Source organism: Moschus berezovskii, chromosome 4 (assembly GCF_049115385.1).
Source record: "Moschus berezovskii isolate FMDL1 chromosome 4, NW_MosBer_1.0, whole genome shotgun sequence".
Taxonomy (NCBI): Eukaryota; Metazoa; Chordata; class Mammalia; order Artiodactyla; family Moschidae; genus Moschus; species Moschus berezovskii.
In genome coordinates this window covers 43,215,453-43,236,004 of record NC_142463.1, presented here as the reverse complement: position 1 = coordinate 43,236,004, position 20,552 = coordinate 43,215,453, and the positions used below count along the sequence as shown (strand labels likewise).

At 35.1% G+C, this 20,552-nt stretch overlaps 1 protein-coding gene across 10 annotated transcripts in view; it reads right to left on the bottom strand.

Annotated features, from left to right (window-relative positions):
- Positions 1-3,562: 3,562 nt before the first annotated feature.
- The window catches only part of MIER1 (MIER1 transcriptional regulator), a 69,029-nt gene continuing 52,039 nt past the window's right edge, over positions 3,563-20,552 (bottom strand). For all 10 annotated transcript variants that reach the window (XM_055403965.2, XM_088835369.1, XM_055403966.2 and 7 more), the window contains 6 exons: positions 19,550-19,701; positions 18,274-18,355; positions 17,033-17,127; positions 13,527-13,654; positions 9,164-9,303; positions 3,563-6,609 (listed from right to left, as the gene is read on the bottom strand). In XM_055403965.2, coding sequence (XP_055259940.2) covers positions 6,281-6,609; positions 9,164-9,303; positions 13,527-13,654; positions 17,033-17,127; positions 18,274-18,355; positions 19,550-19,701 — 926 coding nt within the window. In that variant the 3' untranslated portion in view covers positions 3,563-6,280. The remainder of the gene's footprint in view (positions 6,610-9,163; positions 9,304-13,526; positions 13,655-17,032; positions 17,128-18,273; positions 18,356-19,549; positions 19,702-20,552) is intronic.

Here is a 20,552-nt window from a genome sequence, read left to right as displayed (position 1 = left end):
TTGTAAGTACTTGGAAAAGCAGCTTAATGTGCCCAGTGAGCAAATATTTGAGTTATCTGTAAGGCAAGAGGCACTGTGGTTGGATTTGGGTATATGGGGAAGAAAACAGACATGGTCCTCTTTCATGAGACTTATGATCAGGAGGGGATAACCCTACAAAATCAAAATGGCACCTGTGACAAGCGCTACATAGACGACTTGTTTTTAAGACCACCATAATCCCAGCACTTAGAAATAACTATTATTTTTGGCATATGACCTTCATTGATTTTCCTAACCAAGTATTTACATGAAATATATCCCTTTAACAAAACCGGGTACACATCCTGCTCTTTTCACTTAAAGGTGTGACACAGTATTGTGGCAGGTAAGACAGCTAAGTGAGCCGTTTCACCCCTTTAGGCTCAGTATTATTAATAACATTAGCCACTTACAAAATTTGTGGACACAGCCCAATTGTCTTTAGAGTGTGTTTTTACAATGCAGATGTCTGCCTACTAAACAGTGGAGGCAGATGCAAACAGCAATGCAGTGACAAGGCCACAAAGCAAAGCAGTTAATGAAGCAGGTAATTCAGGGTGTTCGAAAGCTCAGAACCACCAGCCAACCAAATAAACTTCCACTGTCTACGTGTTCGGAGGGGATTAATGGAGTATTCATACTCAGGATGACTGGCACCTCTTTCGTTTGTAGCTGGAACTGGTTTCTCATGTTCACTCAGCTAAAGCATCCTAGTGACGGGAGTAGACTAAGGGCAAGTTCTCTCCCTAATCCTAGACTTCCTGGTCGAGTTTGAAGTGGCTCTGATGCCATTTTCTACTTGATCTCTTTCGGTTCTGAAAAAACTACCCCAATTCAGGGTCCAGATCTCTTTTTCTCTTTAAGACGCTTAAGCTTTTTATACTTAATTGTCTTTCAGAAAAAAGGAGGAAGACCATTTAAAACCTCCTGAACTCACTCTATAAACACTTTCTAGTTGGTGTGCAGAAAGACACGTTCAGCCACCTCTACAGTCAACCGTAAGTGTTAGTGATGATAATGGCAAAAAGTGGAATTTTAATCAGGCAAATGTGCATTAGCCTTCACCTCTCAAACTTCAGATCAGGTCTCCTCACCTTATAGTAGTGCTCCCTGGAAAGCGAATGACAACAGGGGGTGAGTCCTGAATAAGCCACAGCTGTTATAATCAGCCCTGCAGGAAATGGTAAATAAAAGCCTTCTTATGGGACTCGCACATTTATGTTGCTTGTTGTTCAGTAGCCAGTCACGCTCAGCTTTGTGACTCCATGGACTGCAGTGAACCAGGCTCCCCATGCCTTCACTGTCTCCCAGAATTTGCTCAAATTCATGTTCATTGAGTCAGTGATGCTGTCCAACCATCTCATCCTCTGCTGCCCTTCTCCTTACCTTCAATCTTTCAGCATCTGGGTCCTTTCCAATGAGTTGGCTCTTCGCATCAGGTGGCCAAAGTATCGACACTTCAGTTTCAGCATCAGTCCTTCCAATGAATAGTCAGGGTTTCCCATTTTCCCATATCCTGAACAGTCAGGATTCCCATTTAGGATGGATTGGTTTGATCTCCTTGCAGTCCAAGGGAGTCTCAAGAGTCTTCTCCAGTACCACAATCTGAAGGCATCAATTCTTTGGTGCTCAGCCTTCTGTATGAATCAACCTTCACATCCATACATGACTACTGGAAAAATCATAGCTTTGACGATATGGACCTTTGTCAGTTAAGTGATATCTCTGCTTTTTAATACACCGTCTAGGTTTGTCATAGCTTTTCTTCCAAGGAGCAAGTGTTTTTTAATTTCATGACTGCAGTCACCATCTGCAGTGATTTTGCAGCTCAAGAAAAGAAAATCTATCACTGTTCCCAGTTTTCCCCTTTTTATTTGCTATGAAGTGATGGGACCAGATGCCATGATCTTAGTTTTCTGAATGCTGAGTTTTAAGCCGGCTTTCTCACTCTCTTCATTCACCCTCATCAAGAGGCTGTTTATAGTTGCTTCATTTCTAACAAATACAATAAGTTAAAGGAAAATCTTACTTAGCTAGAATTATGGACAAACAGTCATTAGCTCTTTATTCCCCTTAGCTCATGCCTACTCTTCCTTTCCTTGTGCCCTCCTTGGACTCAGCATACACTTCCACTGCTGCACTCACCTAATGCCTTGAGGAGAACATGCTACATCTCTGAGGCCGTAAGTTAAGCACAGCAGCTGGCACAAGTACAGGCCCAAATGTTTGTTAAATATTGCATATGGAAACATGAGAACTTGTCACCACTGACTTTTAAATGTGAAGGTTTTATCAATTTGGACAAAGGAGAATTGAAAGTCCAACCCCAGTTTGCATGGCAATTCCTCAATGTTCTTCAAAGAATAAGTAGACTTTAAATGAACATTCAAGTTCACTTCTTAGAACAAGCAAAATGACACTTTAAGTACAGTTTACCTTTGTACAACACAGAGGCTGGGGTGCTGACCCTCCGCCCAGTTGAAACTCTGTGTGTAACTTTCGATATGCCCTCTGTACAATATTCCTCTTGTCATCCAATGTCTTACAACCACAGATTCAACCAAACATGGATCATGTGGTATTTACTACTGAAAAAAATCTGCATGTAAATGGACCCATGCAGTTCAAACCTGTGAAGTTCAAGGGTCAACTGTATATTATATATTCTAAAGAAGTGACAGGAGCTAGTATAAAAACAAAATAAAAAATAATCATGTTTGGTAGAGGAAAAACACAGATGTCAGAAGTCAAAGATGCCAGCACAATACTAAGGGTAAAAAAGAAATAAAGTTATGGATAATTGATATTAGAAGACAGAGATTAGTGCAGATATTTAAAAACATCAAATCAGTCCATAACATGGGGCAGATAAGATTTTGCAAAGGATAAACCTGGTTATTAAACAGCAGAGTTGATTTTATGATAAAAAACTTAAATAATCAGTAAACTTAAATGATATAGGAAGGTCTTTTTTTTTTTAGGAAGGTCATTTTAGGGAGAGATTTACATGATTTTCCTCGCTGGCACTTTGCATAAATATGGATTATAGTTAGAAAAACCTTTATTTCTGATTTGGTATTTAGCAGTGATATAGAGCTGGTTATACACTCCTAGGGTCATCAGCACACATCTTGCCTGGAAAATTCTTCAGCCCCCACTTTTCAAAATGCCCACTCTTAATTTTCTATTGAGAGTAAAGCGAAATTTTTTTGCAAAACTGTGTGATATAAATTGCACTGTAAAAGAAGGAAACAAAATGTTTTTAATTAAGTAGTTCAGAGAAAGAGAAATAGGTGAATAGAGGTCCACAGACCTAAGGATCTCTCTGGAGGACAAAAAAAACAAAAATACATCATCTGTCCACTTACCCATGAGGTAAAAGGGATCAGGAGCCACTGAAACACTAACCCTTGTCTAGGAGCTGAAAGAATAGAAATTGTATACATTCACATTGCAAACTGCATCATTCAAACTTAAAATCTAAAATTAACACCTACTCAATCTACTAAAAATCACTCACAAAGCATTATATAGGCAAATGTGTTTAAAAAAATATTTTAATAAGCATATTCAGAATGGCAGACAGGGAACAGGGGAAGGGAATTATTTTACAGTGCAAAATTATTATGCATAAATTTAAAAACATTAATCCACAATTTTAAATGCCTATTTAAATATTATTTCAAATACATTTTAAAGCTCAACAGATTTGTTTTGTTGAACTGAGTTGCAAATTTTGAACTCTATTTGAAAACACATCATAAAACAGAATACCATTCCAAATGGAAGATAGTGCTTTGCTGGGGGGTAGGTATGGGGTGAGGGAGACTAAGTAACTATTAATGAGGGCTTCTTTTCCCAATGCAGTTTGTCAAGAGTTATGAAATGTACTAAATCTTAAGCAAATTAAATTCATGATACTACTAAAATTTTTTAAAGTAGTGCAATGACTTATCAAGTTATAGTGGCTGCATTATAAAGAACAACGTACTGTGTGAAATACCTGTATAAACATAAAATACAATTAATTAAATATTTCCCTATGAAAAGCTGAGCATTATGTATTATAATAGTGGAATGTTTTTCATTAGGCAGACTTTAAAAAGATTAAGAAAAGTAAAATTTCCTAACATGTATACAACATGTGCCGTATTTGCAAACATGCCTGAGAATTTATTTAAAATATTCCTGTAATATCAGTTTGCAAGAACTTCACAAACCTGCTAACAAAATGCATCTTTTAAAAAAAGGTGAAAATGGCATCTCTAATATTGCAACAACTTAAAAAAAGTACATCATCACTATTTCTATAGACCATCTTTGAAAAAGAGCTAGGATACTTTGGATTCATATAATAAAATTTAATTTAGAAAATGGATTGTGACCATCTGCCAGAGCTGCCATTCTGGATAAATTAATGTTCTAGGTAAAAGAAAAACAACAAAAAGCTCACGCTTCTCACCACATTCACCCAAAACTTTGATTTACTTGGATCTATATGTAATAACAGTGAATCTACATCATGTAAAGTCAAGTGTTGTAAAGTGGCTTTTAACACTGTTTGGGGGAAAAAAGTTGTTCACATTGGTGGAGGGAAGCAGTTTGAACATAGGTTAATAGTAATACTTCATGGAGAATAAGGCCTAAACCATAATTTCTCAGTGCAAACCTCTACTCAATTGCATTAGACAGTTGAGCCATTAAAAACAAGACCACAGAAGATATATTCTAAAAATACACTGGCTCTTTGATGGCTGAAAATGAACTGCTAGAAGTATTTGGGGGTATGTCTGTGTGATAAGAGTAGTTAATAATCTTTTATAAAAGTATGGATATAGGTTGGTCTATCAGCTGTATAAAACTACATTTTTTAAAATAAGAATTTTGCACTAAAAATAAAATGGCACTCTTGCAAGGTGATGCAAATCAGTTCAGTTCATCAGCTCAAGTCGTCTCCGACTCTCTGTGAATGGATGATCCTATTTGTAATCACACAGAGCAATGGTTACTGAATAGCTTATTTTCACTTTGGAAATGCAGTATCAAATATGAAAAGCTGGATTGTAATTGGAAATCAATTATCTGGTGATCTATTATCACCAGATCACCAGATATGTTTATCACTTTTTCCTCATAAAATCAATATTGTTGCCTGCCAACTCCTTGTGTGTGCCCATATCTAAGTATCACTTGACCTTTTCCCCTGTTTATTTAATGCAAAAATGGGAAATTTTATAAAGCATATAAAAATAACTGAATGGGATTCTGGTCAGCATGATACATTTAAGCACTTGAAGTTAACATTAACTTCTGTTTTGCTTCAAAAATAATTTTGAAAATTATAGCAAATGCAAAACAAACTATATGATCTAAGTATCATGCTTAATTTCAGTTCTCAAACTATTTGTCCTTAAGTAAAAACTTGAAAAAACAAATGTTCACAATCCTTTATGAATGCTTTTACCACCTGGATAAGAAACATGACTTAGTTACTACACAAACACTTAAAAATTCATTAGAAAAACCTTAGCAAAATAAAATGAAAGCTGACAGACTCAGAATATCAATTCCTCTCATAAAAGTTTACCAACTGTACAAGTTAAGAAAATTATACAAGCTTTTGTGTTAAGAAAGGACAGCTCAGTCAAGACATATGTACTGTAAAAATCTTTCAAAGGCTACAAAGAATCTGGAAAAATACAGAATGTATTTCTTAAGCCCAGATAAGAATATGGAAAGACATCATTGATGTCAACAATTTTACATATACAAACCTGACTTGGTTTATTTTTAAACTTCTATATATAAAAAAATCATGCTAGCATAATTTTCAGGATTCATAAGGGTTTCCTTAAGGATACTCAATTTGTATGGAGAGAAAAATGTCTGTTATAAAAGACATTTCAAGAAACTCAGAAAAATTGGTGTTAATCAGAAATTTGAACTTGTTTTTTCCTTCTCTGCCATCAAACTAAGCAAAAAGTACCTTGTAGTGAAATTTTAGGATTAATACATCAAATGAGAAGGTACAGATGTATCTGTAATTCATTCAAATTTACTATTTGTTATTTCCTTAAAAGGGCCTTTACAATTTTAAAGTAAAAAATCTGCAAAAGGCAGAATTATGAAATCTTATTTACTAAAGTTAGGACTCAATTCAAATTTTAACCAACTGCTTCAAGGAAATCAACTTTTTAAGGTAACCCATCAACCCTGAAAATTTTAGTCACACCAGAATTTACTCCAAAGAAAGTAAAGTTTAGTCATCTGTGTTCTCAAGTTCTTCAAATTTTCCATGTGAGATTGTGTCTTGGAAAAACTCAGAACCACCTGGACTTTCTTTTCCATTGCTGTTTACCCTTCGCCTTTTGGCAGGTCTCTCACTTTTTTCATCAAAATCATTTTCATTTCTTGAAGTCATATGGGCGATTTTTGGGTCAGTGGTTTGGTTATCTGTTTCATAACCATTGGTATCCATATCTGTGTGAAGTGGTTTCTTACTTCCACCTGTTGGTCCATTAACATGTAATCCTTCAACTTTCACTTCTTCTTTGTTTATTGTTTCACCTGGTCCATTAGATGACACCCCTAGGTTGGAAGAGACATGAAAGAAACTGCTAATATTATAAAGCTAAATTCATAAATTATTATAAAAGTGCTATAAACAGCTGTAAAATAACTTTTTATCAAGGAAGTGAGGTATCAAATATGTGTGTGTGTGTGTAGTTTGAATTCTGGCTCTATTTACTTCAGTAGCTGTGTGACCTTAGGCAAATTATTTACACTCTCTTGTACCTCAGTCTGATCACATACATACAATGAGGATAATAACAAATTTATAGGGTTGCTGTGAAGATTAAGCTAATAAATGTAAAAAGAACAGGATTGGCAATCCACTCCAGTACTCTTGCCTGGAAAATTCCATGGACTGAGGAGCCTGGTAGGCTACAGTCCATGGGGTCAGAAAGAGTTGGACACGACTGAGCAACTTCACTCACTCAATAGTATGCTGGTATTACATGGCAACAAATAAGCAATGGATTCACCAGCAGTCTAAATAAGCTGAATTAAAGCAAAGATATTCAGATTTAGCAGTTTGTAACTTTCTAAAACAATGAAAAAATTATATTCTTTCTATAGAAGCTTGAGTTTTCTAACTGCCATATAAAAGCAAGATGACATGACTTTTTCATTCTTAACATTAATCTGTCATAATGTTAAATTAATGCCTGCACTATATAAGCATACACTTGAAAATGCTAAAGGCAAACAAATTCCTTCCTAATAGATTGAGAAAAGAAATAGCATACTTAATAACAAAACAAAAGGTCACGTTACAACTGACTGCAAAATGAAGACAAATTTTGTGAATGCTTAATGTGAAACTGGAGAAAATGAAAATTTAATTATCATATTCACTATAAAGAATGAGCCTCTAATACACATTTTGGTCAAAGAAAGTATCCTATTTCTCAAGTCAAAAATGCACTCAAACATGGCTGCTTCTGAGATTATGCACCATATGATATAAAAGGAGTCATTTTGCCATAGTCAGCACAAGAAGCTAGGTTAAACGATCCTTAGGCCAAAAATCACTATTAGATTTCAAGACACTAATTAAAGCCCCTTACAGAAAAAGACAATTGGGTTGGAAAGGTCTTCCTTTCCTTGAAAAACCTAGAAATCTTAATTGTATCACATGTGGATGGCTTCTGGGTGTAGTAATGTGTAAGTAACTTATGAACATTCTTCCCAGGCTAACTGCATGTTATCATCAAATGGTTAAAAGGATTCAACCAAGTGCCTATCAAAACACTTAAAAAAAAATTCCAGAGAGTTCCAAAAGGCAAAAACTTGTATTTACTTTGTGCTGGCAATTACTTACATAGTGTTTACATTTTATTAGGTATTATAAATACTCTAGAGATTATTCCTTAAGTAGTTGATAGGCACTTGGTTGACTCTGCAGATGTGGAACCCTGCAGATACAGAGGGTTGACTGTACTACCAACCGTCTGCCTCCCTGAGTTTCCACCCTAGTCCCAATCTCAGCTGCTTTTTCAACTTTAAGATGGTTGTGACTAGCATTAGAAATCACGTCAGTGAACCTGAATGCTCTTGAATCAGGAAATGGCTGCTGGGCCCTAATATTTGTTTGGCTTGTTCTTAGAGGGGAAGTAATGAGGGAATGGAAAGGGATCATTAAATGAAAAAATGTATTCACCACAGTATATTAAATGCCAGTGTGAGAGCAAAGATCAGAAGAAAGGTCAAACTGTTCAATGTTCCTCTTCTAGTTTCTGTGGGGGGAGGGGATTAGCTCTCCACTGGCCCTCCCCTAAAGTTGTTGCATCAGAATGCAGGTGGGCAGAGCTTATCTCTAATTTACCAGTTTCCTATTAAAGAGGATCAGAGAAGATTTATTACTTTCTGCTTAGAGATGGTCTAACTTAAGACTATTTTAATTAAAGTAGAAATCAAGAAAATTCTCTGACCAGGCCTTTCTGATCCTCGGTCCACTGTATTATTTTAAGCAAGAACCTATCTGAATCTCAAATATGTGTCTTTGCTTCTTTTTTCATGGGCGTAAAAATGAATGTTTTTGTACAATATTAATGCACAGGCTGACACATCTGTTTTATCTTATCTTTCTAGGTTATTATGCTATCAAGGAGAAAAAATATTTAAAAGGTGCCTTTGTTACCTTTTTTCCATTTATGTGCTTAAAGTGGTTTCCTGTTAAACTGTTATAAGCACTCAAAGTATTTCATTAAGTATCTGTGTACTTCTGATGTGAAACAGCTGGAGTTCTGGTCTAAGACTTAACAAATAAGAATACTTACATCTAGACATTCCAACCTGATAAGAAAATAGATGCTATTTTCTTAAAAGAAATGGTCATTGTTGATGGTATACTTTATTAAATGTACTTTTTAGTGATATCAATGGGAATTCTTTCCAATTAACTTGTACATATTCTCTGTGTTAGTAAATATGCACCCTGATATTATGTTTCATCTGGTATTTATGACTTTAGGTCTGCTTTGGGGGTTGAATAGACACGGAAACAGAATTTCCCAGGCTACTGAAGGAAAAATGCCCCTCATTATGAAGAAATACTAGAGTTTCTCTGATTGCTTACCATTCTGATTACTATTGCTTATAGTGCCATCTTCTTTCTCAGACTGGCTGTTGCTACTGTTTGAGGCAGTTGGGGGAGGAGATGGTGCTCGACTGGAAGCAGCACTTTCACTTTCATCTAGAAGACGATCCATGTAATCCCTTAAAATTGAGGGAAACAATGATTATTTTCTTATATTAAAAACAGCTGAAAATTAAACCTGAGGTTAAATTTATAAGGCTTTATTAGCAAGTATACCCTAATTTTCCCTTACATTCATTCCAGCGCGAACATTGAAATGGAAAGCTCCTTTTGGTTAAATGTAGGAAAACAACGTATAAGGGCTTACACTAGCAAATGTTACAGACCTATAGGCAGTTTAAAACTTTAGAAATTGTAGGCAAGTGATCAGAGTGGCCCAACTAAAATCAGAAAGGCTGTAAATGAAGAGGGATGATGTCAATCACAAGGAGTACAAAAGAATTTCTGAACACGGATTGGAATTGCAAAGCTTACAAAGATTATTTTATGACTATGGCAATATCTGAAAGACAAACTAAGACCTACCTAATAATGAAATACCTTCCTGAAACGTCCTATTACTTTCTGTATCACCCTTCCGTTAGAGCTGAGCTATAATAAGATCGCAAAGTTCCTGGGCTTATCTGCTAGCTTCGTCTGCCCGTATATCATCAGAGGTGAGTTTGTCTTCCCTAAGTCATTTCTGAGTTCAATGGCATGGGATGACATTTGTGGTTAAGTGACACCGGGTTGAGGTTAGAGCTGAACTAAATACCTATCTCTCGCACGTTCAGTGTCTTTAGTTATAAATGCATGACATCATACATGACCTATGTACCGGGCTGTTGCACAGGATATGTGTAGCCAAGTGTTTTATGAACTATGAAGTGCTACTGAGTCACTAGAATAAAGGTCAGCAAACTAAGGCCTGTGGGCTGGCGATCTATTTCTGTGGATAATATGTTACTGAACACAGTCATATCCATTCATTTACACAGTGTCTATGACCACTTTTACACACCAACAGCAGACCTAAGTAGTTTCAAGAGAACTTAACATCTGCAAAGTCTGAAATATTTACCCTCTAGCTCTTTACAGGAAAAGTCTGATGTCACCTGTACTGAATAATACCGTGAAGGCAGGAAGTTCAGTCTGCACCACTGGTGCCTAAGTTTGCACAGTGCAGAGAAGTACAATAAAAACCTAAATACATTATTTATCTTTCAATTCCCCCAGAACAGGAATAATAGAAATATTAAGACAAATCTTTCAGCATTTTGTGAGCAGGGTAAGTAGGAATGTGGACAAGAAAGAAACCATGGAAGGGCTTGGAACTTTACTGAAAGTCTGTGGTAACAGTCTGCACTAATTAACATTTTAGGCTTTATTTTCCTCATTTATAAATGGAGGGAATTAAATTTGATGGTCTTTTAAGATCTCTTTGGCTTTATGTCATTCATCATTATAGAACAATTAGGTAACAAACCTGAAGCACACAGAAACAGAACGAATATGATGAATGCAATGCCGAAGCGACTTCAGAAGTTAACACTAACAGAAACAGATAAGGCACTAGGAAGAATTGCTGGAAATAACAATAACAGAAACAGATAATGCACCAGGAAGAATTGCTGGAAATAAATCTGGTATAGTGGGGATGGGTAACGGAGGATGTTAAAAGCCACTTAAGGGAAACTAGAACTGACGAGATACCAAAATTATTTTAAATCTCTGAATATAACAATGATATTGTTAAAGACTTATTACTGTTTCTTAAAGGTTAATGCCATCCAGAATGCTTGGAAAGAGGAGGTAAGTAGACCACCCAGGGGGTTGTAGCAGTATTCAAATGGTTGGAACTATGCTGAGTTATTTTTTACTTAAAAAAAAAAAAAATTATTTGCAAGGCTGTTACAGCAAAATCTTCAATTTGCATATGGCCACCGATTCTTTTAGGTAGTGAATGGAGAGACTCTGCAGTAGGATTTATCAAAGGCCATGTATAGGCAGCAAAGTGGAAACTGTGCTTCATTTTGGTGAACAAATGAAAGCTAACTATGTAACAGAAAAATAAGCAAATAACTTTCAGGATAATCTGCTCTTAACTATACATTTTGACTAAAGAGGAAGATTGAAAAATTCAGTCAAATTTTTGTCTAGAGGCATTAACTTAAATGTTTTTGTCTAAAGGCATTTAAATTTTGTGTGGTCACTTAAAGTGCCACTATTAATGGAAAGAGAAGGTCCTGGAAGAAAACTACAAAAATATTTCTATGCTAGAGAAAAACTACAATTTCTCCCCATCTGCAATATACAGTCTACATGGCTTCTTATAGGAGATTTAACACAGCTAGAACGGATGAGGAGGAGTAACAACAACAAAAAAATTAGTTTTCAGTTAAAAACAAAAAAACTTTATAAAAGACCCAGAGGGAATATAGTTGAAGACTACAAAACAGTGTTCTTGTCTAGCAGGAAAACATTTCTTCACTTCATACCGTAACACCAGGGGACACACTGTTAACTCTTAAAGCCCAAGAAAAGAGAACATATGGGATTACTTTTAACTATGACTACTCCATCTACAGAATACTTAAACCTTAAGAAGAATCAAGGTGACAGATATAAGTAGCTTCAAATAGTTTTTCAGAAGCTATGAAGAGATTATTAGAAAAACTAAAATGTTTAGTGGCACATCCCTACCTAACCTGTTGAGCCTGACGTCACAGAGGACCAATTAAGCCAGCCCACAACACTTCCCTTGGTGATGCTTTCTGAAAGAGAAAACTGGATGAACCATGGGTCTGACCCAGCATGGCAATTCTCATATTCTTACTGCTGATGACAAGACTGCCTGTAGTTCGTGTGTAAACTTTATTTCTGAAATGGGTGAAAAGATGAAAGATGTTACTATTGCTTTTCCCTATAGCTTGAAAACTATTTTAAGATATACTCTGAAGACTGGATAGTTATATGTAGTTCTACATTATTATGTCTCAATGCTACCAATAAATAAAAATTTAACTATAAATTGATAACAATAAGCAATTATATAAAAAATGGAATACTGTTATATATAAAATTCTACTCATTACGGCCTTTGAACAAAAAGGAATGAGGCAGAGTCCAATGTCTCATGATTTCCAAGGACAATTATACTGATTTATTCCCTTTCAGATAAGTTTGCTCTGGATTTTAGAGTGTTTGAATACTCCAGACAGGGAAGTGACCAGAAGAAACACCTGTAATGAACATGGCCAAGAAACAGTCCAGTCAAGTAGTTTGAAAAGCACAAGAGTATGCATATAAGCACATCTTTCAAAGGCATTTGGCTAGGCTTAAGAATTTTACTGGTGCAGGCTGACCAAATGAAGTCACAACTCTGCATTATTTTTATTCCATAAACATAATACAGGGAATAATAAAGGAAAATATGGTAAAAGTGAATTTCACTGTAGAGTTCATCAGTATTTTAGAGCAACACATGAAATAAAGGGTTCAATGCTCTGTTACTAAGTACTTAACAGTAACACATTACTAGTGAGACTGGGGATATGTATCATTCCGCAGCTAGACTAAAAGAAGCTAAGAGAATTTGGTGCAAGCGGAGTGGATTAGACATGAGGCATTTTGCTTAAAAAATGGATATAACAACAAACTATACTCCTTCTATCACTAGGAGTTAGCTAAAGTTGTATTATTTATTAAATATTACTTCTTTTAGAGGAAAAGGCTTCAGAATATTTAGGAAAAGGGAACTTATCATGTACATGTTCATTTCTCTGTAAAATATTTTTAACAAAAACGAAAATGCAATTTGACCTGATTTATTATAATCCCGTGTCTTTTCCCTTTGATATCATCTATATCCAGATCTTATTTTTGGTTCCCAAGATCTAAAATAGATTGGGCAAGGAAAAATATTAATTTCTCTTCCTCTTTAAAGGTCTTCTATTAGGCATATGGCCCTGTAAGTTTTAGAAAAGTCAGTCTCTCCTATTCTTACTGCTCTCTAGGTGTTATTAAATCAAAACTGTATATGCTTATACTAAGTGGAATAGAATTTAACAAAAACATGCTTTCACAGCTCTTCTGATCCATCTCCTCTCAGGAATACTACTGAACACATATAATCTTAACATCTACTTTGATAAATTTGCTGTCTCAAATAATATGAACTGTAGTTTACAATGTTTTATAAGACACTGAAAGTCTAAATATCCCATGAAGATGTCAATAAATGGATAAACTGAAATTAATGTTAACTTTTATCCTTTTAAAGAAAGAAGAGTCTAAAAAATCACAATTCTCTCATGAAAAATTTAGAAAAGCTTAGCAAAAATGACTCAAAAAATGAACTCACGTTACACCAGGATGAAGATTATATTTCTTTTTTCCAAATCGTGTTTGCTGAGCAAAGAAATCGTAACGTTCAGATTTTTTCCACATATAATAGAATGCTACACATTCACCAACTGATCTTGTTCGAACCTGTAAGAAACAAATACTTGTTTTTAAGAATTATTTCCTCCTTAAAGGAGTTATTTCATGAAAAAAAAAGTGTGAAAATAAATTTAGCTGACCTTTAAGTAATAAATAATAGCAGTTATAAAATATAATACAGTAGCAGCTGTGTTAAAAATTACGCTTTCTAAGCTCCCATTCAGTATTGGCAACAGGTCTTCAGATACTAAGCATTATGCTTTTAAAGAGACTATCATATTCATTTATTATAAAAATAAATACTTCTTTATCGAAAATGTCTGGCAGTGGCATTTGAATTAAAATTAATGTTACAAGAAATCTGCAAATACTTTTACTCACAGAACACCTAGGGAGACTGAATTTAAATGCCCTTTTAGAAGATTCTCTTACTAATCCCAACACTGATACAGACTCAGCTACTTACACTGTAGAAAGGCTAAAAATATTCCAGTGAGTTAAAAGCTATTATAAAAATGCTAATATTTGTTTCAAATGGATATATCTTTCCTTTTCTCCTTTGCCTTTAGCTTCTCTTCTTTTCTCAGTTATTTGTAAGGCTTTATTTTTGGGGCTCCAAAATCACTGCAGATGGTGACTGCAGTCCTGAAATTAAAAGATGCTTGCTCCTTGGAAGAAAAGCTAGGACAAACCTACACAGCATATTAAAAAGCAGAGACATTACTTTGCCAACAAAGGTCCATCTAGTCAAAGCTATGGTTTTTCCAGTAGTCATGTATGGATATATAGTCCAACTATAAAGAAACCTAACGGGCAAAGAATTGATGAACTGTGGTGTTGAAGAAGACTGTTGAGAGTCCCTAGGGCTGCAAGGAGATCAAACCAGACAATCCTAAAGGAAATCAGTCCTGAATACTCATTGGAAGGACTGATGCTGAAGCTGAAACTCCAGTACTTTGGCCACCTGATGTGAACTGACTCATTTGAAAAGACCCTGATGCTGGGAAAGACTGAAGGCAGGAGAAGAAGGGGCAAACAGAAGATGAGACAGTTGGATGGCATCACCGACTAGATGGACATGAGTTTGAGTGAGCTCTGGGGGTTGGTGATGGACAGGGAAGCCTGGCGTGCTGCAGTCCACGGGGCTGCAAAGAGTTGGACATGACTGAGCGACTGAACTGAATTATTTGTTTACAAAATCACTCCAGTGGTTTACTGTGCCATACCTATTTAGGAACTGAACGGCTCCCTTTACACATATTAAATATATGGGATTGGCAGATGATGTTGACAAAATTCCCTTTTTTGCTACTTTGCTTATAGAGCTGGTAGGGTTGCTGCATAAAAAATACTGGGAATTTAAAAGGAAAAGTGTATCTGAATGAGTGTTTGAGATGCAAGATGATATGATTTAACTCATAAGTTTTTGATCCTGAAGCTGGGTATCTGCTGTGGGATTGACTGGACCTAAGGTCAACTTTATGACATCCCTATTTTGTTAGGTGGCACCTATTTTTCTTTCTGCCCCTCTGATTGTACTTCATGACTCTGGCCCATGTTGCTTTAAGACAAAGCTATTAGTGTTTTAAAAACAAAAACCCCAATCACCTTCTCAAGCTGTTTTTTGCTTCCTTTTTAGAATCTTATTCTAGAAGACAACTGTCAAGTCAACTATACTATACTGAAAGCAAAAACTGAAAAGACATTTTGTGGCATGCAAAAGTTAACAGTATTATGAAAAATCCTCAATTAAGTAAGTCTGCATAATACAACCTATGATTAAGATCCAAATTTCAATTCCAGGTGTAAAACAAAGAATATTTTCAATGGACTATTCCCCTCCCTCTTAAGAACTGTCCTCCCTATGGTTCACTGGAACAAACTTGTGAATTAGGTATAGGTCAGGTGACTTTTGTAACACTGAAATATCACCATCCCAAATATTCTTCATAAATAAGAAATCAAGGTCTTATTTCAATATCATGTTAAGACTTTTTTTGGCTAATAGCTTTAAGTCACCTACTAAGTTCTTACTCCTTAAAAAGGATTTTGGCGGGGCGGGGGGGGGGGTTGCTCCTGTGAGTTACATCAGCTTATCATCCCAGGGGTCGCTCTCCATAGCATGCTTGGGTCAGTATCATTCGAATTTAAGCAGGAATGCTAGAAAACTTTTTCAAAATGTTGGCCCTTTCAACCATGAGATCATTTGCTTTTCTTTAAATAAGAAACATATATAGCTAGTCATTAGCATAATACAGTCCTTTCACAGAGAAGTCACTACATTGAAGATTATCAGGTGATTTGGTTACAACATTAACATGGTTTGGCTACATCTTTTATATCAATTCTAAGATGCAAAATTTCTCTTAGTTATGTCTGATGTCAAATAACACAATTAACAAAATTATCAACAATAAACTAAAGAACACCAAGATTGAGAAAAATCAACTCAGAATTTGTAAGCAACTATTTTATTTACGGAACATAAAATAGATACTGCACACCCAGAGATATGAAAGAGGATGAGGACAGACTATTTATAAAGCTTCTGACTCAAGACCATAAAGCCCAGATACTTTCAACATCACCCTAGGTAAGCCATCACACATCTGATACACCATCTTTGAGGACACACGTAAAGCCAAGTTCCTTGTCATTTATATTCACTAAAAATGTGACATTTATAAGCCTAGACATTACTTAATTTGCCATATTTAAATTTGAGATTTTAATTTTGCCTGTCCTAATTTCCCTGAGGAACACAATTTTTTATTCTTTACAATTGTGCAATTCTATTAAAAATCTTACCTGATTTCAGTTTAAGAGAATTAAGCCTAAATAAAGTTGTAAGTAATTACAAAATTTGGGGGGATATAAATTAACACTATATAGTTGATATTCATATGGCTTGATAAATTATGCTTAATTATAAAATTATATAATGCACATAATAAAGCTCACTTTCAAAGATATTTTTCTGGAACATTAAATCTTAATTAAAAGCAAATTAAATATTAGGTATCTGATTTTAGAACACTCAGGATGTAAGCAAATGTAAAAAATTTTTAATCGTAAATAATTTCATGGTAAAAATGCTTTGAAGTTCCCAAGTTTAAAGAAAAATCTGTTAACCAGTTTGTGGAAAATAGTTTTAAGTAATTACATTGTACTCACACATCCCATCCAGGAGCTGAACATAGTTTTAAACATCTAGTTCTTAAAAGTTTCCAATAAATACCACACACTGGGAACAGTCACTTGGGAAATATATGCCAGGAAGTTTAAGCATGCTTATTATAATTCCCTAAATACTAGCATATTAAATATACACTAGAGAACTTTTAACATTAGAAAATATAGATTTCATATGACCTAGGTTAACTAAACTTATTTTTATAAAAAGAGACAACATATATCATTACTTACTTTATTAGCCTGAATCAAATGAAAGTCCTTTCCATAAGCCTTCAACCCTTGTTCAAAATTTCTGCACTCTTCCTCCGTCCAAACAGATAATTCCTCTGACAAAATTCGGGAGAGGGGAGGGGTGGTGGGAAAGGGGGGGAAGGAGACTGTTAGGCAATATTCTCCCAAATGCTGCACATAACAAAACTGTAAACAAAAATATAACTTTTGGTAACAACGGAAGTATTTTACTCCTGAGTTCTATTATTGATGGCTTCAAAAGATAAAAGTAACAAAACATCCTTATAAAAGTTTGGATGATTTAGTCCCTAACTCTTCAACCTCAACTTGGGTCATCTCCTCTTTATTCTTTATGATCCAACTAAACCTTTCAATTCCTTAAACTCATTATTTTCTTTCTTTCTTTAGACTTTGTGCATGCTCTTCCCTTTGTCTAGAGATTATTTCATGTCTCTTATCTCACCCCTCCTTTCACCTAGCTAATTCATTTACAGCCCAGTAAAAATATCATTTTGTTCTAGAAGCTTTCTTTTACCGCCTCATTCTTTCCTCAAACTAGGTAAAGTCCCACTGCAGTAAGTTTGAACTGCACCCTTGAATTCTCCTTGGAAGAACTCAGAACTATTTTGCAGCTTTCCTACCTAGGCTCCAAGTACCGAGAGGTCAGGGACCTTGTTTATAATTAAATCCTCACAATTTATTAGGCCCTTCAATTTTTGTTGAATGAATGCTTTCATTGGTTACACAATGATATATAAACAGCACTCTTAGTGAAGTGGGGTGGGAGCCAGTTTAGAGTAACAAAAGAATTTTAGCTATGGCTTCATTATTTATGAATCACGCTTGCAAAGAGACCTCAGTTCTCATCAATTTTAAAGTGAAGGTAACATCTGTCACTTTACTCAGTTCACAGGGCCATTACCAAGATCACGTAAGAATATATTTATAAATGCCTTGAAACTGAAAGGCATTATGTATTTTTATTTAAATGGTCTTATTTTCTCATAAAGGACAATATTAACCCCATTCCCCATAATGCCTTGTGTTAATACTTGTTATATACAAGTTATAACAAACTATTATCCAACAAGTATTTACTAAATTCAGAAAGATTAGTATTATTAAATTTAGGATATACCTAGTTAAAAATTTTTAAACTTTTAAACTTTCAAAAAATTTAAAAGCTTAAGTTTTAAACTTCTGCTATATCATGAAAACAAAAAGTTAATATTTATGCTTACCTCTAGCTGCTTTTACATTAAATCTTAATCTTCTCAATGCTTCCTCTGTATCAAAATTGCATTTAACTAATTCATATAATGCCTAGAAAAATAAGTTTTCAATATGTAACCTGGACTATGAACAATTCAAGGTGACAATTTCTTAACTGAGTAAAGGCTTTTCTAGAATTCAGTGTCTCCATCCTTTCTGGAGGACAAATAATTCCAGTGAGTGCAACATAAAAATCACTAAAGAAAAACAAACGTAATTCATTCCTGATAATTAACTGCCTCTAAATATGTAGAAAATACTGGATAAGCAAACCTTGGGCAGTGGCATTGTTTTCTAGGAATTTAGAAATAAAAGGAAATCATCTTATAATAATCACAAGTCCTTTTTTTTTTAATGCTCCTATTCAAAGATAATTTTAAACAATCAGAAAAGCATTGGTAGAAAAGGTAAAGTATATAATGCTGTTATTAGGTTCATGGTAGGCATTGTTCTAATAGGTAAAGAATTACATTATCTCAGATGAGTATTCCCAGCTTAATGATATATACAGATTCTCTTGGATGTGCAAAGGAAATTCAAAAAGCCTAATAAAAAAACATATACAGGTAAAATATTAAAATTTCTACTGGGGCTAAAAGACCAATGAGTGTTGTCAATACGTATATTATGCAGATTACAACCTCAGACTCCCTGCTGATGACATTACAGAGCTTCCTCTACTTATAAGCAGTCCCAAAAAACCCATCCTAAGTTGAAAATATGTTAAGCTGAAAATGCACTTTATACACCTCACCTACTGAACATCATCGCTTCGCCTAGCCTAACTTAAATGTGCTCAGAACACTTACTTAGCCTACAGCTGGCCAAAATCATCCAACACAAAGCCTGTATTATAATAAAGTGTTGACTATCTCACATAATTTACTGAATACTGTACTGAAAGTGAAAAAGAATGGTTGTATGGATTCAGAATGGTTCTATCAGTTGTTCACCCTTGTGACTGCATGACTGACTGGGAGGTATGTCTTTCTGCCACTGCCCAGCATCACAAGAGATATTCAACCCTAGCCCAAGCAAAGATCAAAATTCAAAGCATGATTTTTACTGAATGCATATTGCTTTCTTAACAATTATAGCGTCAAAAAATTTTAGGCTAAGCCTTTGTTAAGTCAGAGACCATCTGTATTGGAACGTTGGTGGATAGAAAAATACTGTGACAGCACTTATACATATATGTGGTTAATGTATTTTGGGAAAAATTTAAGCTATTTCTTATTCATGTACCTGTTCATTGTCTTTTATGTGAGATCCTTCAGGAATTGCTTCTACACCTTTCTCATCACCTGTTCTTCTAGATGCATCTTTAAGAAACACAATCACTTTGTCTTCTGGTAAGTATTCAGGGTCCCACAGGAGCTGATCATCATTTTCATATACTAAATTAGTAAAATATAATGTTAAAAATAACATCAAAAATTGAGACAAGTTTCTGTTAACACATATTGAACAAAGAACTCAGACTTAGAGCCAAAATGTTGACAACTAAGAGGTAAAGCATGGTCCCACTACCTGCTTGACTTCACTCTGAGGCAATATTTATAAGTAACTTAAGCAATCTAAACAGACAGGTACCACTTGATGCCCCTTTTAGATCTGGTCTGACTTACCGAATTCCAAGCTCTCTTAGCTTGAACAGCACTTTGCTGTGCTGTGCTTAGTCACTCAGTCGTGTCCGACTCTTTGCGACCCCATGGACAGTAGCCCACCAGGCTCCTCTGTCCATGGGGATTCTCCAGGCAAGAATACTGGAGTGGGTTGCCATGCCCTTCTCCAGATCTTCCCAACCCAGGGATTGAATCCAGGTCTCCCACATTGCAGGCGGATTCTTTACAGATTAAGGCACCAGGGAAGCACTTGAATAGCACTACCAACACTTAACTAGTGATATCTATATGACCCTGGCAAGTTACTTCCCTTTTTTCTGCCTCATCTGTGAAACAGGGAAAACCACCCTATTAAACAAGGTTTTAGGGATTTAAAGCAATTTAAAACAATTGTGACACATTAAATAATGTGAAACTATAATTATGATTTCTGAATAGGGATGTCTAAAACAAATGCTCACCAGATGTCAACACTGCTTATTTCCTGGTGGTGAGATTTGGGACAATTTTTTCTTACATCTTTGTACTTTTCCATGATGCTTGAAAATGTATTATTGTAAGTGTAAATCATTTTCATAATAACAAAAGTCATTAAAAAAAAAAGCATTTAAGTTTCATCAGAA